The sequence below is a fragment of the Lipotes vexillifer genome, unplaced genomic scaffold (genome assembly GCF_000442215.2).
Source record: "Lipotes vexillifer unplaced genomic scaffold, Lipotes_vexillifer_v1.1 scaffold1849, whole genome shotgun sequence".
NCBI classification, from domain to species: Eukaryota; Metazoa; Chordata; class Mammalia; order Artiodactyla; family Lipotidae; genus Lipotes; species Lipotes vexillifer.
Window position 1 is genome coordinate 131307 of NW_006792854.1, and position 21622 is coordinate 152928.

General features: G+C 39.4%; 1 protein-coding gene across 1 annotated transcript in view; it reads right to left on the reverse strand.

The window, feature by feature from the left end:
* Positions 1-1378: 1378 nt before the first annotated feature.
* LOC103085017 (PH and SEC7 domain-containing protein 3) overlaps positions 1379-21622 on the reverse strand; it is a 192565-nt gene continuing 172321 nt past the window's right edge. The window contains exons 10-12 of the mRNA XM_007466023.1: positions 16210-16299; positions 2542-2691; positions 1379-1546 (exon numbers count right to left, since the gene is read on the reverse strand). Of these exons, the coding sequence (XP_007466085.1) occupies positions 1379-1546; positions 2542-2691; positions 16210-16299 (408 nt within the window). The remainder of the gene's footprint in view (positions 1547-2541; positions 2692-16209; positions 16300-21622) is intronic.

Consider the following 21622-nt stretch of genomic DNA (forward strand, 5'->3'; position numbering starts at 1 on the left):
CTTTCTCCGAAGTGTCTATACCATTTTAAGAGTTCCTACCTGAGTGAGAATATGTCAGTCGCCTACTTTTTCTCTCCTCATCTCAAATGATCTTAATGTGTAGCCAGAGTTGAGAACCACTAGACTAGATTAAGAATTCCTCCAAGGCTGGATGCACATCTTACTCATCCTTGCTTCCCCCAATACATTTAGCACAGTCTTTAGCAAAGCAGGAACTCATGAATCCTATCAGATTTCACCTTTTTTTTTTTAAACATTTATTTATCTATGGTATACCATATACCTCTTTCTGTCAGTTGCTTTTTTTCTCAATATTATGTTAATGAACTCTAAATCAATATTACTAATATTTTTAGTTCATTAATTTCCATCTTTTAGCATTCTGTGTACGTCAATTTGTCCAATAATGTAACTTGTTCATCCATTCTTCTGTAAGTGGACATTTAAATTGTTTCACTAATATAAGCAATGCTGCTATGAACATTCTCGTGCGGGCTCACAATAGCTACATATGCATATATTCCATAACATGCAGTTTAACAGGAAAGATAATACGTGTGCATGATCTATACGACGAAGGCAGCGATTAGTTTTTATGAAAGGTACAAAAGGTCACGGGTTGTTCTGAGCAATACGAGGCTACTTTCGCTAGAAAATATTTGGGGATGGCTCCAACGGCCAAGCGACATTCACTGCTAATTAACAGTACGAGACCACACCTTTTAATCTTTAATTACTCTTTAACTGATACCCAACAGTTTCACGTGTGTCCATTCAGTTCCGCAACTAGTGTGTGAGCGACAGGAGGACGGAGCCGGGCACCAACACGCTGAGCAAATACGAGTGTGACCGTGGGGAGTCCGCGGTGGAAGCTGCAGCCGCCGACCTCCTGGCTGTGCCAGGCCACTGGAAAGTGAAAGCGCGAGGGCAATGTCGGGGCAACCGGGGCCTAATCTCACTTTTCACTCCTAAAGTCAAGGAAGCTGAGGAAACGGGGACGCACTGGGATCACAGACGCCTGCCTCAAAGCCTCTCTCCACTTACACTCGCAAGGCCGCCAGGTCAGCAGCTAGGAGCGGAGGCGTGGACGCGGCCCCTGCCCAGAGCGTAGCCACCCCGTCTGGCCTCTTCCAGAGGCGCCTCTTTGCCTTACGCCAGCTTCGTGAAGAGGCGCTGAGGGCAACCTGGAGGCGCCCCGAGCTCCAGAATCTGACGTGAAACTGCGCGGGGCTGCACTCGCGGCGGCCATCTTTGATTCGGGCAAAACCACACCCCCGCACCCCGCCGGCCGCTCCCTCTCCGCGTCCCTAGGCTTTTCATCCACAAACGTATAAGGCGCTGACCGTAGAGGTAGTGCTCAAAAAACACGCACAGAGGCCTAACTGTCCATGACCCTCGAGGTGCCAAATGCCGCCAATTTCCACATGGCAGCTAAACCCGAGCAGCAAAGGAGAGCTGATGCCAACGAAGTCATCTCAGATTTCACCTTGATCCAGCTTCTGACTTTTGCCATATATGGCAAATCTACTAAGTCTGCCCTCCGTAACTAAACACAATAAGTGTGTAATTTTGAGTAAAGCATTTCATGATCTGCATAATCATGGGTTCACTATTTGTTTTCCCTGCCAATTCTAAGCTCCAAGAGGGCATGGCCTGTGTCTGTCTTAGTAAGGGCTGCACCCATGAATCCAGCACGGAGACTGGGCTCATATCAGGGCCTCAATGAATGAACAAAGTACAGAGAGGAAAGAAAAATCCTTTCTCCTAAATATTTTGTTTATTTTAATTGAAACAACAAGGTACAAGTCTACACTCTGGAAGAGTCCTAGGTCTATAGCTATCAATATTTGGCGGGAACAAAGATCCTTCTGAAAATCTGATTAAAACTATGGATCCCCCCCCGCAAAAAAAAGACAATGTATATATACATTGACAGTTCTGCATACAACATCAAGTTGGTCACATGGTGTTCACATGGTCAGAAATCACAGCACTGGGTTTTATATAAAACTGCAATCATTTCTTTCACAAATTATTTGTTGAATATCTGATTTGTCCTGGAATTATACTAGGTATAAGGGCAAGACATAGTCCCCGCCCTTAAGAATAGGGGAAGGGAGGAGGTCACATGCAAATGACAAGCAATACCATCCAATCCAAAGTCAGGCATCTCAGAATCCATGACCCTTTCCAAAGATGACTTTTTTGCCCAAGTCTACAACATATGACTAACAACCTGAAATGCAAATAACCCTTCAAGGTAATATTTTGGGTATAGAGATTTACCTTTGATTTGTGTTTCTGGAAGTGAAAGAAAAAGAAAGAAAAAGAGGGGAAGAAGAGTAACAACTTATCTATGTTGCACTCTCAAGGAATAAATGCTTCCGGTTGCTTCCTGCATTAAGAGACCCTGTGGTGAAATGACTTGCCCCAGGAGTAGATGTGGCGTCCATGGTGGTCATCCTCACGTGGCAGCGTGTGGGGATAGGCACAGCAGCTCATTCATCTGGGAAAGAGCGGGAAGGGATGGGACCTCCCCACTGGTGGTCTCGTCTCATTAGGTGCAGAGGGGACGCACAGGTGGTCTGGTGAGGTGCTGAGGACCCACAGGAGAAGGTGCCTCCACTGGTCAGGGGCACAGTGCACTGCACCATCCAGAGATATCTCCTTGCGAGGTGTTTCCTGGTGTTTCTGAAAAAGCAGCGTTACAGCACAAAAACTATGCCGCTATCTGGGGGAAGTGTGAGAGGAGGGTAAATGTTAAAACAACTAGAATAAACAAAAATCTTTAAAATAGCAACAATAAAAATTCAACATTGACCGAAAATGAAGTTCAAGAATGTTTTTCGGTAGAGAAATGAATTATTCTATATTAGTGGATTTTCTGATTGAAGCTAATTTCTTTAAATGGAAAAACCTTTATAAAATAGTTGCTGGCAATCTTTCCAAATCATTTCACACTCCTGTCTCCTTAATCAAACTGTGTAAACATGATGTAACGTTCCTGGTGGCTCTCTAAGTCCATCCATTACTCTGCTGGGCTGTAACACACTCTGAGAAGCTGCTGCCTACTCAGCTCTGCCTGCCCTTCATCAAAACAACTCCAGCTGCTCCATGTGGAGACCCAGGGCTTTTTAAGTTTTCTCTTTCTCTTCACCTCATCATCAAATCACTTCTTGCTAAGGTCCATCTATCCAACTGACAGCACTCCATGGAACATTATCCTTTTAATTCCTGGCTAAACTGGGAAAACAATTGTTTCTTCAAAATGAGTTCAATTTAAAAATTTAAATAACAACCTGAATACTGTGTTTTATTAAATTTGTTTTAGAAAAGGTAAGCTGACTCTGAGATGAGCAGTGGCAGGTACAGCACACGGTTTTAGGCAGCTGTCTGTATAATGGCATCTACATGGCCATTGGCTTAGGATACGCCAGGGAGGAAAATTAGGCCAAAATTTTGAAGAAGTAACAATTCTGGTTATTATTAAAAATAGACCATAAATGAGGGTCTGAGTAAAATTTGTAAGGTTTGTTACACAGACTCTGTATAACACCCATTTATTCCGGCTGTTCAGAGTTACTTTTAATTTTTTTGTGTTTTCAACTTCTGAGTCTTTTCCAGACAACTGACCTTTACATAAGTGAAGCATTAATACAACCACAAAACAAATTGTTTTCCTTTGTGAAATTTCGTACTGTACAGCTACAAATGCCTTTAAATTAAAATCTGTGTCTCTGTGTCCTCAATGGACAGGTGAACCCTGTGTTTAGGATGGACTATTTGCTGTGATACTTCATTTGCCATTGAATTGCAGGCCTGTTAAAAGAAGCCCATCACTGCTGTCCCCATCTGGTATATCATAAGCAAAAGGAGGACAGTTTAAATTCACAATGTGACCCATTACATTCATATCAATACCACATGTTCATGCCTGAGTGACAGGAGCACCAACCTTGGTGGACTATATTATGAAATTTAAAAATGTTCCAAACATATGACCATCCTAACTTCTATGGATGCATCTGAATGTGAAATTCTGTAGCACTTCTTTATGATCAAATTAAAATGGAATCTATCTGGGAATCATTAATACTCCATTACAGGACCCTTAATGACTACCTCCCCTTTCCCCTACTCAAACTCTTTTCTTCTTCTCTTTTTTTTTTTGGTTAAAACTCTGTTTGTACTCTTTAAGCAGCATCTGTTCTGTCAAAATGTTCTAAGAGAATTCTTTTTAATAGATTTTTTTAAAGCATGAACACAAGATATAGACCTTCAGCAGCTTCCAAGTATTATCTTCCTCATCGTCACCATCTTCCATTCAAGGTCTGAACCACACCAGAAGCAGCAGCATTGTCTGTCCAGGCCAGCACGCGACTGGAAGCAACAGCCTGCAACCAGATCTCCACAGGGAAACCAGAGCAGAAACACACCACGAACCCTGTATCACACCTCAGCTTGATTCGTTTTACTGAACAAAGCTACATTCCATATTTTAAGCCAGAACCTCTAAAGCTTTTCTCTTAAAAAGCTGCTAACAGGGCCTCCCTGGTGGCGCGGTGGTTGGGAGTCCGCCTGCCGATGCGGGGGATGCGGGTTCGTGCCCCGGTCCGGGAGGGTCCCGCGTGCCGCGGGGCGGCTGGGCCCGTGGGCCGTGGGCGCTGGGCTTGCGCGTCCGGCAACGGGGGGGGCCACGACAGTGGGAGGCCCGCATGTCGCAAAAAAAAAAAAAAAAAAAAAGCCCTTTCTCTTGTGACATGCCACTGGTGGTGTCTTTATGAAGATGTGACCACAGAAATGGAGTGTTCAGCATCCCCTGTGACAAAGACCACCCCCCATCTTTAAGTGCCTACATTCTCACCAAAGCAACAAAAAAAAAAAAAAAAAGCTGCTAACATAGCTTTTCTCTTAAAAGGCTCTCCTGCTTATACCAGAATAAGCATTCAAGCCCGTTTCCTCCATAGAGACTGTTGCTACCAGGTCTCCAGGACCTTCTCTTGGAGAGAGCTCACCTACTCCAGGCAACAGTTGATGCTCTTTTTTTAGCTACACTTAAATACCACCCCTCAGTTCCTATTTTCAACTGCAAACTCCAAATATAACTCAGATCAAGTATTTCTGAGAATTCACTTCAGGTTTTTCATTTATAAAAAATTCAGACTGTTTTCAGACTGTGGCCTGTTTCTTCCTCTCATATAATTCTTTAGGAGTAATCCTTTGAGAATGCTGATACAACAAAGGTAATTTTCTTGAATTTAAATCTGAACTTTCACTATTAAATACATACTTGTCTGAACCAATAAATATAACATAAAAGTTAAAACTTGAGTGATGTGATTTCAGTTTACAAAGAAAAAAAATGACATTAAGAACCCTCCTAATACTTAGACTGAAAGAATCCGTAAAGACCACGTATAGAGTTTTTCCAGCTTACTCTTTGCCACAAAATATTTTTCTCAGAAGACACTGTACATGAGTAAGTTTGAGCACAACAAAAAAAAAAGAGCAAGGAGTTCTGGTCCCAGTGGAGAGTGGGGACAGGGCAAGGTGACCCCAAATACTGTGGGCTATAAGGAGCCTGAACTGAAAACCTGAAAATTATGGGCACGGCCCACATATCTCATTTTACAAACCAAGAAACCACGACTGAGGCGCCATCACTCATCAGCAGCAGCAAGAGGACAGGTGTGGAGCCCAGGACTCCCACAACCCTGTCACAGAGACGAGAGCCATGTGACAACACGGGGATGCACTTGCCAATCCTCACAATCACTCCTGGAGGAAGGCCTTACTACCAATGTTACACACGAGAAAACTGAAAAGCCTGCGTGGCCAGGCCGAGGTCTTCACAGAGGCACAAAGTGGCACAAAGATCAAGCATTAACTCAGAAGAAGCAGACAGGTTTTTCCTACTTTTTATTGCTCTTTATTTCATGCAGTTTAGAACACAGGCGATATAGGAAGGGACAGAGGGGCAATTGGGAAAATAATTTAGTAACATAAATGCTAAAAACATCTCAAAACAATTTAAAATCATTCCCTTATTACTGTCGCCACCCACGTCCTAGCCGCCATCCCTTCTCGCATGGACAACTGCAACCATTTCTTCACCATCTTCCCCATTTTCACTCCCACTTCCTTTCAAACAATTCTCCACAGATCCCAGAGTAATAATAATAATTTTTTTAAATGGACTCATGTGACTTTCTGGCTTTCAACTCTTTAAAATAATTCCCCATTGCCTTTTTCTTAAAAGCACTGTTTTTAATGTTGCTACACCATTATGGCTTAAGCTTAAGCATCGTGACACTCACTGCTGCGAAAGAGTAATGAAAGAGCAGTAAAGTTTGAAAGAGTAGGAAAACTTCATGAAACTCATCCTTATATGATGCCTAAATCTCTGGCTGAACGGAGAGAAATGGAACTTCCTTCTCACTGAAAGTTTTATTGAAATAATTGTGGATTCACATGCAGTTATAAGAGATAATAGATTTCTTATACCTTTTACCGAGCTTCCCCCGATGGTAACATTTGCAAAACTACAGTACAATATCACAACCAGAGTACTGACCCCCCGATCTTACTCAGATTTCCCCATTTATACTTGTCTTAATTTGATAACACTGGAAGCAAAGATGAAAGAGGAGAGAGCAAAGTGGGGGAGAAATGCTGCTTAGGGTCAGCCTTTTGGTAGAAAGAAAAATAGGGCAATTGTCACTGTTAAACAGTTAATCTTCTCCCTAGCTGAAAGGGTCAAATTAGATAGGTCAATAGAATTCTGAAAGCTGAGCTGGCTTTGCTCTCTCTTTTTGAGAAAAATCCTACAGCTCTTGCTGTCACTATGTGCAAACAGGTACTTTTCAGAGTTCGAGCTTTTACAAAATTGTTTGAATCTTTAATGGCTGGTTAAACCATCTTTAATGGTTTAATCATTTTTTTTTTTTTGCTTACCCCTATATACAACTGTAATTGATCAAAAGCCTAATGGTTATGAACCTGCATAGTATAATTTTTATATTTCCTAATTACGTTTCTTCTTTTTTCCAACAAGATACATTAACCTTTATTTAAAATGTGTTTTTCTCTTTTGATGTTTTGGATTTGTTTGTTTAAGTGCTACCCTCCTGGCTAATTTCTCCATCATTTTCACAAGCTACTGTTCCCTAAGAATAGCACAAAAGAAAATTGTATTTAAAACAAAACATACAATGGTTTCAGTCAACTATGTATGTTAAGTAATGGATACATGCATTTTCAGAAACTTCTTTTAAATGAACCACATCTAAATTCTGTTTTTTGGGAAAGCAAAGGAAAACAAACGCATCTGAATAGTAACATTTTATTGGGATTCTAACTAATAGAATATATAACAATTATTTTAACTTTCTAAAAAAAATTTTTATACAATTTTTAAGGTTCCTTTCCGTTGGCAGTTATTACCAAATATTGGCTCTATGCCCCATATTGTATAATACATCCTTGAGCCTTTCTTACACCCAACAGTTTGTACCTCCCACTCCCCACCCCATATTGCCATCCCCCCACCCCCGACCAGTAACCACTCGTTTCTTGTCTGTACCTGTGAATCTGCTTCTTTTTTTTTTTTTTTTTTTTTTTTAGGGAAGCCCGAATCTGCTTCTTTTTTCGCTTTTTTCACTACTTTGTTGTCTTTTTTAGATACAACATACAGTGTTTGGATTTGTCTTTCTCTGTCTGACTTTATTCACTTTAACATAACGCTGTCCAAGTCTGTTCATGTTGCTGCAAATGGCAAAATTTCATTCTCTTTTATGGCTCAGTAGTATTCCATTGTATTCTTTATCCATTCATCTGCTGGTGGACACTTAAGGTGCTTCCATATCTTGGCCATTGTAAATAATGCTGCTATGAATGGTGAGGTACATGTATCTTTTCAAATTAGTGTTTTTGTTTTTTTTTAAAATATATACTCAGGAGTGGATGTGCTGGGTCATATGATAGTTCTAATTTTAGTTTTTTGAGAAACCTCTCTACTGTTTTCCACAGTGGCTACACCAGTTTACATTCCAACCAACAATGTACAAAGGGTTCCCTTTTCTCCACACACTTGCCAACATTTGTTATTTGTGTTCTTTTTGATGACAGCCATTCTGACAGGTGTGAGGTGTTATCTCATTGTAGTTTGATTTGCATTTCACTGATGGTTAGTGATATCGAGCATCTTTTCATGTGCCTATTGGCCATCTGCATGTCCTCTTTGGAAAAATGTCTATTCAGGTCTTCCACCCTTTTTTAATCAAGTTGTTAGTTTTTTTGATGTTGAGTTGTATGAATTGTTTATATGTGTTGGGTATTAACCCCTTATTGATCATATCATTTGCAAATATTTTCTCCCATTCAGTATACTGCCTTTTTGTTTTCTCAATGGTTTCCCTTGCTATGAAAAAGTTTTAAAGTTTAAAGGTCCCATTTGTTTATTTTTGCTTTTATTTCCTTTACTTTAGGAGACAGATCCAAAAACATATTGTTACAATTTATGTCAAAGAGTGTTCTGCCTAGGTTTTCCTGTAGGAGTTTTATAGTATCCAGTCTTACATTTAGGTCTTTAATCCATTTTGAGTTTATTTTTGTATATGGTGTTAGAGAATGTTCTACTTTCATTCTTTTGCATGTAGCTGTACAGTTTTCCCAGCACCACTTATTGAAGAGACTGTCTTTTCTCCATTGTATATTCTTGCCTCCTCTGTCATAGATTAATTGACCATAGTGTGTGGGTTTATTTCTGGGCTCTCTAATCTGTTCCACTGATCTATGTATCTGTTTTTGCACCAGTACCATACTGTTTCGATTACTGTAGCTTTGTTGTATAGTCTGAAGTCAGGGAATGTGATTCCCCCAGTTCTCTTCTTCTTTCTCAAGATTGTTTTGGCTATGCGGGGTCTTTCATGTTTCCATATAAATTTTAAAATTATTTCTTCTAGTTCTGTGAAAAAAAATGCTGTTATTATTTTGACAGGGATTGCACTGAGTCTGTAGATTGCCTTGGGTAGTATGGTCATTTTAACAATATTGATTAAAAAAGAAAATTACAGGCCAATATCACTGATGAACATAGGTGCAAAAATCCTCAACAAAGTACTAACAAACCAGATCCAATAATATATTAAAAAGATCACATACCATGATCAAGTGGGACTTATCCCAGGGATGCAAGGATTCTTCAATTATTCACAAATCAATCAATGTGATATACCACATTAACAAACTGAAGAATAAAAACCATATGATCATCACAATAGATGCAGAAAAAGCTTCTGATAAAATTCAACATCCATTTATGATAAAAACTCTCCAGAAAATGGGCATAGAGGGAACAAACCTCAACATAATAAAGGCCATGCCATATATGACAAACCCACAGCTAACATCATACTCAACAGTGAAAAGCTGAAAGAATTTCCTCTAAGATCAGGAAAAAGACAAAGATGCCCACTCTTGCCACTTTTATTCAACACAGTCCTAGCCACAGCAATCAGACAAGAAAAAGAAATAAAAGGAATCCAAATTGTAAAGGAAGAAGTAAAACTGTCACTGTCTGCAGATGATGTGATACTATACACAGAAAATCCTAAAGATGCCACCAGAAAACTACTAGAGCTCATCAATGAATTTGGTAAAGTTGCAGGATACAAAATCAATATACAGAAACCAGTTGCATTTCTATACACTAACAACAAAAGATCAGAAAGAGAAATTAAGGAAATAATCCCATTTACCATCGCATCAAAAAGAATAAAATACCTAGGAATAAACCTACCTAAGAAGGGAAAAGACCTGTATTCTGAAGACTCTAAGACACTAATGAAAGAAACTGAAGATGACACAAACAGACGGAAAAATAAACCATGTTCTTGAATTGGAATATGTAACAATTTAATTCACTATTATCATTCCACTAGTGGAATGAATCATGTGAATTCCACTAAGCCAGGCACACTGATTTACACTATTTCAATTTAATTACTACTCCCCCTTACCCCACACCCGCTAAGCCCCCAACACACACACTTCACCATTAACTACAAACCTGAGAGTGAAAAAACTTTTGGTCTCCCTTAAGAGACTGCAACTAATTCCAGAGTTAATAAATTCCCAAGTAAGAAAGATGGAAGCAAACAATTTCTAAAAAAGAATTAAATTTCTGAAAAATACTCTGAAGTCAAACATATAATCATAAGCAATAGCCTGAAAGGGGGGCATGTCATTGACTTACCCAAGCAAGATTATTTACCTTGCTTTATTCTTAAAGCTACCTGAGTATTTAAGCTGATTTAGGAGAAGGTATGTTTTAAAATACTCTGCAAAATGTATTCAGTTTTGTTTTTTAGTTATATTAAAATCATTCTGAAAGACTTGGGCGTTTTCTTGTTTGTCCTCTCTATAATTAAGATGATGTAAAAACTCCTAAATTCGATTACTTGGCTTATTTTACTTCTAATTCTTATTGGCACCTATTGAATTCAACTGCTGCTCAAGGAAAAAAAAAAAACCTAACCATGACCAGGATAAAAATATTAAGGAGACCACTGTCTGAGTATCAAATGGTAGGGGGCAATAAGGAAGCTTGGATAGAAAACATGGGTTTCGTGTTTCATTGCCAAAAATATTCAGTCTGGAGCTCTTCAAAATGATATTATTGTGCAGCCAATAACTGACTGACTTTTCACCCAGTGTGTTCCTATGCCACTTTTCACTGGCTCCTTTTCTCTTATTTCCTATTGTTTCTTCTCTTCTTTCATGTAAACATATTATGAAATGGCTACTTCCCCCCTAGACATGTAAATAACTGGTAGTCACACCCAAAGTCCCGAAGTCTCTTCCAACATGTAATGTACCATTTCTAACCAAAGTTAGAAATGAAAAGCAAACTGGACTAAACATTCAAATATAGCTTTTCTGTTAAAATCAAGAATAGAGGTTCATAGGAAACTCAGAAGAAAAAAACTGGGGAAACAGAAAGGCAAAGAAGCAAGGTGCTACACTTGGAGCGTGAGATAGAGGATGATCAAGAAAATTTTTTTTTTTTAACATCTTTATTGGGGTATAATTGCTTTACAATGGTGTTAGTTTCTGCTTTATAACAGAGTGAATCAGTTATACATATACGTATGTTCCCATATCTCTTCCCTCTTTGTCTCCCTCCCTCCCACCCTCCCTATTCCACCCCTCCAGGCAGCCACAAAGAACCGAGCCGGTATCCCTGTGCCATGCGTCTGCTTCCCACTGGCTATCTACCTTACGTTTGTTAGTATATATATGTCCATGTCTCTCTCTCGCCCTATCACAGCTCACCCTTCCCCCTCCCCATATCCTCAAGTCTGTTCTCCAGTAGGTCTGTGTCTTTATTCCTGTTTTACCCCTAGGTTCTTCATAACATTTTTTTTCCCTTAAATTCCATATATATGTGTTAGCATACGGTATTTGTCCTTCTCTTTCTGACTTACTTCACTCTGTATGACAGACTCTAGGTCTATCCACCTCATTACAAATAGCTCAATTTCATTTCTTTTTATGGCTGAGTAATACAAAGCGCTTCAGAAACATGCGTATGATTACATGCCAACACTCTCACTAGTTCTTAGAACCTGCCCCTGATGAGACTAGGTGGAAGAGATCCCCAGGATAACACAGTCAAGAATCTATAGAAACTGATGGGCAAGACCATTAAACTGATGAGCCTTCTGACCCAGGGCTCTCTATTTGGAGAATGCACAGAGTAGGAAGACATACAGCAACACTTCTTCCCCCGGGATTTGAAGTCACTTCAAATAATTCACATCCCCGTTAATATCCCAGGATTTTCTTGGGATCTTTAAGAGGACCAGAACTTATTTGCTTCCTCAAACGTTCTTCATGATCTCAGGACCAGTTTAAGACCAAACTCTCCTTAGTCTCTCCACTGTTGCAGCATCCAAGACCCAAACCAAACCTAAGATATAAAAATGTTCCAAGAGGGATAAGGTGCAAGAGAAAGGCACTGTTGCTAACAAGGTAAAAAGGCAGAAAACATAGGGTTAACCAAGGTTCATTGTCAGGTGCCTATACAATGTCAAGACGGACTTCACTGAACAATGCCTCCTGTGAAGGATTTCAATGGCCATTCTTTGGAACCAACAAGTCTTTAGAAAGAAAGGAAGCCATAAATGACGAGGATTAAAAATCTTACCACAAAAGGAGGCAATGCTCAAGGTCAAGGTCACAAATGCTTCCTGTTAAAGACCAAGATAATGTGTGTGTTTAGGCTGAAAAGGGGTGGGGGACAGAGGTCTTGTCTACTGACGCTAATCCCATTCAACCCTAGGACATGTAAAAAAAACACCCTGGGTCGAAATACTCACAGGAAGGGGTGGAGTCCTTGTCCAGTCCACTTTGAGATAGGTAAAGAATAAAGTAATATTAAAAATAAAAATTTATAATACCTAACACATGCTAGGTCTCTAAAGAGTTTATATATTATTAACTCATTCAATTATTAAAATAACTAGATGAGGTGGGTGCTAATAAAACCACCCGTTTCATAGATGAGGAAATCAAGAGACAAAGTTTAAGTGAATTTGCTCACAATCACTAGGCTAATCAGAGAGAGGAGCTGGGACTGGAACCCAGTTGTACAGTTCCCAAGACCACAGTCATAATCCTCAAGCTTTCATGTCTCTCAGGAAGTTCAGCCTCCAACCCAGAGCTGGCCCACATTTCACATTCTCATCCCCTTCTATTTATGTCCTGAAGATTTTTATTAGAGTTTTAGGGATGTCCTATTAAATCTATCAGAACTTTTTCCACCTCATCCCCAATGATGCCTGAAGGCAAACCACATCCAAGCATTGGGATGGGGAGGCCCTGTGGAGCCATAAAACACGCCAGATGGTTTGGCATAGTTTGGTCTTGATTTGGTGAGGAAATAGTCAGGGGTGCTTATGAGAAAGAAAGAAAGAACATTAATGTCTATGGAGAGGGAACGGGGAGGGGGGAGATGAAGTAGAGTATTAACCTAAATAAAAATCAAAATAAGTCTCCTACTAAAACTGTACCTATTTTTCAAATGAAGACCCATCTCAAACATCACATCCTCCCAGCCAGTTTCAAGTTTAAAGAACCTAAATAATATTCTATCACTGGCTGTCTTTTGGTACCCAACTTCTTCCATTTTATACCATAGATATCTATAACTTATGCTCTAAGCAACTTGTCGGGGGGAGAACTCTTATTTGCACAAAGCACTCATATACTCATGTATGTGTTTTAGGTCATTTGAGTGAAAAGGGAAACAGCAGTGGAATTGTAAATTGTGAAAAAGGGCTCAATATACCATTATCTATCCTTTTCATGTGCCTTAAGGCAAATTTAAAGCAAAATATTAACTCGAGTCTCTGAATTTGAAGGCTTGAAACAAGTTCCTCATTGTGCATACCTTTAAGTACGTTATTTTCCTGTAACCATTTCCATTGACAACAGCAGAATTCAGTTTATATTTTTATTTTAATATGGAATAACTGTCCATGTTAAGGGAGAAAGGACCCTCCATCGTTTTCAGTAGTTTATGATCTCTGAGGACAGGGGCCCATTTGGTTCTGACATGTTCTCCAAGTCCACACCTGAACACACAGTGGACATTCAATAAGTATTCCTGACTATGCAACCACACTGAACAGATGTAAGTCGAAATGTTACTTCTGGTCCAAAGAAATCTGAACAACAGACATAAATCCAAATGCTACTTTTGATCCAAAGAAATCTAAAAGTAATAAGGTCAATATGTAGCAATAACCATTTATTGGTTTGATCCACGTAACTTTAAACATCTTACGTCATAAATTAAACTGCATGTAGGACATGCCTGTAATTTTTTAAGTTGGAGAGGGGGTGGCAGAAGACAGAAAGGGGTTACTCAGAACCTGTAAGATGATACCAAACGTGTTTGTGTTTATCTGTACGTATGTATCTGTCTGTGTGGCATGTGTATAATATTGTCCCCCCAAATGCCAATTAATATTCCACCCAATAATTTATCTCAACAAGGAATGAAGAGTTAGCTATTGAAAGAGAGAGAGAGCGTTTTGGTGGGAGGGGAGGAGAGAAAGAAAGATATGAAAGAGACAAAGAGAAAACAAAGGAGAAAGGAAGAGACAGAAGTAAAGAGAAACAGAGAGGAAGAAAGAGGGAGGCAGAAAGGGAGGGAAAGGGAGAAGGAGCAGGGTAGAGGGCTGGCCACACAGAAGAGTGAAATGAAACCAATGGTTTGAAGAATCTGCAATAAAATCCAGATTCCTACTGAAATGGAAAACTCTCCTCTTGGATGGGTGAGTGGCTGGGGTTTGTTATAAAAAGGAATCAATATTTTACTTGACAATTTCCATGCTAAATACCACTGTCATTTTCAGTGTCATTTCACTGTCATCTTCCCACACAGTAAATAAAGAACAGTATAACACATATTTTTCCCTGAGATTTGTAAACGTGATCTCAAACTGTACAACTGTGACAAATCATCCAGCAAATTCTTCGCTGACTAAATCGAAGAACATGTTTACCCCAAGGAGAATGGTAGCCACTGCACTGTACATTAACTACATTTGGTTCAGAAAGCTCCATCAAACATGCTCTAAATCTGCCCACTATGTACCCACAGTCACAAACGTTACCACTAAAGTCTAAGAGCTTCACTATAAAAATTATACCTGTCAATTTTCATTTCTGATATAACTTGATAAAAGCCTCACAAATCCTCTCCTAGAAAGACTGTTATTTTCCAAGTACCACTAGACTGAAAAAAGACCTGTTAACATGTGTCTACTGTATAACTTCCATGGATGCACAGAACATATTTATTAAGTCTGAATCCAACACCTTTTACTTCCCATTCCCATTTGGAATTGTAGCTTCAGAAACAGCAGCATTTATTCTATAAAGAAAAGGCTTAAAAAATACCTTCCTTATATAGTAAGCTGAAGATACATTTCTTCCTGCTTTTTTCATAATATAATTTTTTAATGAGCTGCAATTAAAGCCAGTAAGACTTGGAATCTCATAATACCATTTTTACACCTTCTTTCATTTTTCAAAGTATATATGTCTTTCCAACTCTGGCAGAACTTGATTCTACATATTATGTAGTTTAAAAGTCACAAAAAAACATAATAAAGGACTTATCTTTCAACTGGTACATTTCCATATTATACCATGATTCAAATGTGTTGCCCTTCTTAGCAAATTCAGTCAAAAGAACTGAATCCAAAAGAAATATACATGTGTACAAAGTTTTTAAAAAGAAAGTTAGAATCAAACAGAAATCTGTAAAAATCACATTCTCAACATACACATCTTATCCTGAACTTCTAAAATATTCACATCCATTATCAATCACTTGATCAAATGCACATCTCATTTATACTGCTGCAGGATGCTATGAATTCCAAACTTGATGTTTCTGTCTCCTAGAAAACAATCTGACTAGAGGGAAAAAGATGCTAATTGTTACCAATAATAAAGCTGAGTGCAAATAATTCAGGAAATCTACAATTACTCAGATTTAATTTAATCTCTTTCCAGAGGTGACCTGAGTGGATTTCTGACTAATAACTGTAGAGTCAGAACTCCTTCCTTTAGTGTCTGCAAATGCTTTTTGTTTCCATAAGGAATAAACCTTTGTGATCTTTCTCAAGTTCTGACAGTCAAGTAAATCAAAAAATGCCCACTATTTGTATCAGCAATTATTCCAAATCTACTTATTATCTCAGTATTATCAATTACAATGTGGACTTTTAGGAATTCTTAATCAAAGGGTACTTTGCAGTCTGACGCATCAAGGACAATGTCCAACAGAAACATCACCAATAAAACTAAAAGAAAAAAACAAAATACGTAAGTGATCTTAGCCTATTTTAGATTAAAAGGTAAGTAGAAAATACAAGCATATTTTAAAAACCAGTATTTAAGGGTAGGGGATTAAGAGGTACAAACTACTAAGCATAAAAAAAAATGTTATAAGAATATATGGTACAACAAAGGAAATATAGTCAATATTTTATAATAACTTTAAATGAAGTATAATCTATAAAAATATTGAATCATTATGTTGTATACCTGAAACTAATATAATATTGTAAATCAACTATACTTCAATATATGAATAAATAAATAAATAAATACCAGTATTTCAATGCTTACTTTCAGTAGATCCTTGGAGAAATCACCACCCTCATCTACCCCTTGGAGGTTTGCAATGAACTCTTGGCAGGTCATCTTCTTTCCAATATTCTGGAATAGAGGCAAATAATACATCATGATGGCATATGTGGAATTAAGATTATTTCTTGAAAATGTGATAAAGCAAAGCAAGACTGATTTGGTTTTTCAAAACCAAACACACACCCCCAATATATGCATATATATACATATATACATACAAGTTTATATGCATATGAAAAAGCAGATGGCTTATTATGCTTTTAAAACTGTCATTAAATATGAATAGCAAAATTATGTTAAAGCTTTATTTTAGCCTATAAAATCTGAAAAATCTATGCTACATTTATAAAAATAATATATAATGTAGTTTTTAAAGGAAAAACATGAATAAAATGACATTTCTGAACTGAACTCTGATAGCTATTTATTTGCTTCTTTATTTGTATTTCCTACCTATTGCCAAGAACGATGAAGGACCTGAGATTTTAGCCTACCACTTCAAGCTAACAAGTTAGTCTATGACAACCTGCTGAATGCAGTCAGAAGCAGGACCACAGGAATTTATCACAACAACAGAAGTGGACAGAATCCCAGTGTTTTCTTGCTCCAGTTCCCTGAGTCCCAATTTTCACAGAGCAACTTAAGTGGGGCCAGCTGACACCTGCACACACAGCAGAAGCCCTGAGATTTGGGAACATGAATCCCTGCAGTGGGGCAGTAACCATACCTACCCCATATGACCAGCTCTTATCTTCCAAGGTCATATGCAAATCTAACCATTGCTCTGGGAATCACTAAGTCTTCCAATACTGCTCACTATAGGAATTACATTGAAAAAACAAACCAGATCAAAGGCAACCAAACTTCAGTTCACAAAGTATAAGAAAAGCAAGAGACCCATAGAGGACTGTCTACAAACACATTTCCAATCTGACTTAAGGATAATAAGTTTAACCAAAGAAAACCTCATTAATAAATAAAAATTTAAAAATCTGAACTGTAAAAAGGGAAAAGATACAAGTGTGCTGACTGAGAAAACTAATAAAATTGCTAGGACAGAGAATTGCCTCCAACGCCAGCTCCAATCAACTAGTATAAGTTGCCAGTTGTAAAGTATTCTGAGGTTGAATATGGGCACCAACAGAAACCCATCATGCGTGCAGGAGAGGGATGTATTGATAGAACACAAGTGCACAGGCAGGGAGTTTCTGGTAAACGTGGTCAAGTGGGGTGGTCAAGTTCACTTGAACATAAAGTTCACCAACATAGTAACATCCCTGCACACAATACACGTATGAATAAAAGGCATGCTCTGCAAGGCTATTTTATGCATAAAGGAATAAGAATAGGGTAGAACAGTATTCTTCAAGTTGGTGGAGAATATTTCTGAAGACAAAGACTTTAAAAGGAATGCGAAACCATAGACAGTTTTAAGGGAGTATTTATACAGAACTTAAAAAATACAAATCTGCCTGAGAACAGATTCACCTGTGTGTCTTAAAAGTAATCGCTTCCCAGAGAGACCTTCAAGATGGTGGAGGAGTTAAGACGTTGAGATCACCTCCCTCCCCACAAATACATCAGAAATACATCTACATGTGGAACAACTCCTACAGAACACCTACTGAACGCTGGAAGAAGACCTCAGACTTCCCAAAAGGCAAGAAAATCACCATGCACCTGGGATAGGGCAAAAGAAAAAAGAAAAAACAGAGACAAAAGAATAGGGATGGGACCTGCCCCTCTGGAAGGGAGCTGTGAAGGAGGAAAAGTTTCCATACACTAGGAAGCCCCTTCCCGGGCGGAGACAGGGGTTGGGTGGGGAGGGGGAAGCTTCAGAGCCACGGAGGAGAGCGCAGCCACAGGGGTGCGGAGGGCAAAGTGGAGAGATTCCCGCACAGAGGATCGGCGCCGACTGGCACTCACTAGCCCGAGAGGCTTCTCTGCTCACCCACCAGCCAGGACAGATGGGGGCTGGGAGCTGAGGCTCAGGCTTCAGATGTCAGACCCCAGGGAGAGGACTGGGGCTGGCTGCATGAACACAGCCTGAAGGGGGCTACTGCACCACAGCTAGCGGGGAGGGAGTCCAGGAAAAATTCTGGACCTGCCTAAGAGGCAAGAGATCATTGTTTCGGGGTGCGCGAGGAAAGGGGATTCAGAGCACCCCCTAAACGAGCTCCAGAGACGGACGTGAGCCGCGGCTATCAGCGCGGACACCAGAGACGGGCAAGAAACGCTAAGGCTGCTGCTGCAGCCACCAAGAAGGCTGTGTGCAAGCACAAGTCACTATCCACACCTCCCCTCCTGGGAGCCTGTGCAGCCTGCCACTGCCATGATCCCGTGATGCAGGGACAACTTCTCCAGGAGAACACACAGCACGCCTGAGGCTGGTGCAACGTCACGCTGGCCTCTGCCGCCACAGGCTCACCCCGCATTCCATACCCCTCCCTCCCCCCGGCCTAAGTGAGCCAGAGCCCCCAAATCAGCTGCTCCTTTAACCCTGCCCTGTCTGAGCGAACAAGAGATGCCCTCAGGCAACCTACACAAAGAGGCAGGGCCAAATCCAAAGCTGAACCCCAGGAGCTGTGCGAACAAAGAAGAGGAAGGGAAATCTCTCCCGGCAGCCTCAGGAGCAGAGGATTAAATCTCCACAGTCAACCTGATGTACCCTGCATCTGTGGAATACCTGAATAAACAACGAATCATCCCAAATTGAGGGGGGTGGACTTTGGGAGCAACTGTAGACTTGGGGTTTGCTTTCTACATCTAATTTGTTTCTGGTTTGTTTACCTTTGTATAGTATTTAGACTTTATTATCATTGGTACATTTGTTTATTGATTTAGTTGCTCTCTTGCTTTTTTTTATATATAGATATATTTTTTTCCTTTTTCTCTTTTTCTGAGTGTGTATGTGTATGCTTTTTTGTGTGATTTTGTCTATGTAACATTGCTTTTACCATTTGTCCTAGGGATCTGTCAGTCAGTTTTTTTATTTTGCATTTTTTGGTTTTTTTAGTACAGCTTTTAGAGCTTGTTATCATTGGTGGATTTGTTTTTTGGTTTGGTTGCTCTTTCTTTCTTTTTTATTATTTTTAATTTTTTAATAATTTTTAAATTTTAATAACTATTTTATTTTTTCTTTCTTTCTTTCTTTCTTTTTCTCTCTCTTTTCTTCTGATCCGTGTGGCTGACAGGGTCTTGGCGCTCCAGGCATGTGTCAGGCCTGTGCCTCTGAGGCAGCAGAGCTGATCTCAGGACAGTGGTCCACCAGAGACCTCCCGACTACACGTAATATCAAACAGTGAAAGCTCTCCCAGAGATCTCCATCTCAATGCTAAGACCCAGCTGCATTCAACAACCAGCAAGGTACAGTGCTGGACACCCTATGCCAAAAAAAACTAACAAGACGGAACACAACCGCACCCATTAGCAGAGAGGCTGCCTAAAATCATAGTAAGGTCACAGACACCCAAAAACACACCGCTGGATGCGGTCCTGCCTACCAGAAGGACAAGATCCAACCTCATCCACCAGAAAACAGGCACCAGTGCCCTCCACCAGGAAGGCTACACAACCCAGTGAACCAACCTTAGCCACTGGGAGCAGACACCAAAAACAATGGGAACTATGAACCTGTAGCCTGCGAAAAGGAGATGCCAAACGCAGTGAGGTAAGCAAAATAGGAAGAGAAACACACAGCAGATGGTAGAGCAAGGTTAAAAACCCACTAGACCAAACAAATGAAGAGAAAACAGGCAGTCTATCTGAAAAAGAATTCAGAATAATGAGAGTAAAGATGATCCAAAATCTTGGAAATACAATGGAGAAAATACAAGAAAAGTTTAACAAGGATCTAGAAGAACTAAACAGCAAACAAACAATGATGAACAACACAATAAATGAAATTAAAAATTCTCTAGAAGGAATCAATAGCAGAATAACTGAGGTAGAAAAACGGATAAGTGACCTGGAAGATAAAATAGTGGAAATAACTACCACAGAGCATAATAAAGAAAAAAGAATGAAAAGAATTGAGGACAGTCTCAGAGACCTCAGGGACAATATTAAATGCACCAACATTCGAATTATAGGGGTCCCAGAAGAAGAAGAGAAAAAGAAGGCACTGAGAAAATACTGGAAGAGATTGTAGTTGAAAACTTCCCTAATATGGAAAAGGAAATAATCAAGTCCAGGAAGTACAGAGAGTCCCACACAGGATAAATCTAAGGAGAAACAACCCAAGACAGATATTAATCAAACTATCAAAAATTAAACACAAAGAAAAAATATTAAAAGTAACAAGGGAAAAACAACAAATAACATAAAAGGGAATCCCCATAAGGTTAACAGCTGATCTTTCAGCAGAAACTCTGCAAGCCAGAAGGGAGTGGCAGGACATATTTAAAGCAATGAAAGGGGAAAACGTACAACCAAGATTACTCTACCCAGCAAGATTCAACAGAGAAATTAAAACATTTACAGACAAGCAAAAGCTAAGAGAATTCAGCACAACCAAACCAGCTTTACAACAAATGCTAAAGGGACTTCTCTAGGTAGGAAACACAGGAGAATGAAAAGACCTACAATAACAAACCCCCCAAAATTAAGAAAATGGTAATAGGAACATACACATTGATAACTCCCTTAAATGTAAATGGATTAAATTCTCCAACCAAAAGACACAGACTGGCAGAATGGATATAAAAACAAGACCCATATATATGCTGTCTACAAGAGACCCACTTCAGACCTAGGGAAACATACAGACTGAAAGTGAGGGGATGGAAAAAAATATTCCATGCAAATGGAAATCAAAAGGAAGTGGGAGTACCAATTCCCATATCAGACAAAATTGACTTTAAAATAAAGACTATTACAGGACACAAAAAAGGACACTACATAATGATCAAGGGATCAATCCAAGAAGATATAACAATTGTAAATATTTATGCACCCAACATAGGAGCACCTCAATACATAAGGGGAAGTTGACAGTAACACAATCATAGTAGGGGACTTTAACACTCCACTTTCACCAATGGACAGATCATCCACAATGAAAATAAATAAGGAAACACAAGTTTTAAATGACAGATTAAACAAGATGGACTTAATTGATATTTATAGGACATTCCATCCAAAAACTACAGAATACACTTTCTTTTCAAGTGTTCATGCAACATTCTCCAGGATAGATCATATCTTGAGTCACAAATCAAGTCTTGGCAAATTTAAGAAAATTCAAATCTTATCAGGTATGATTTTCGATTGAATGCTATGAGACTAGATATTAATTACAGGAAAACAACTGTAAAAAATACAAACACGGGCTTCCCTGGTGGCGCAGTGGTTGAGAGTCCGCCTGCCGATGCAGGGGACATGGGTTCGTGCC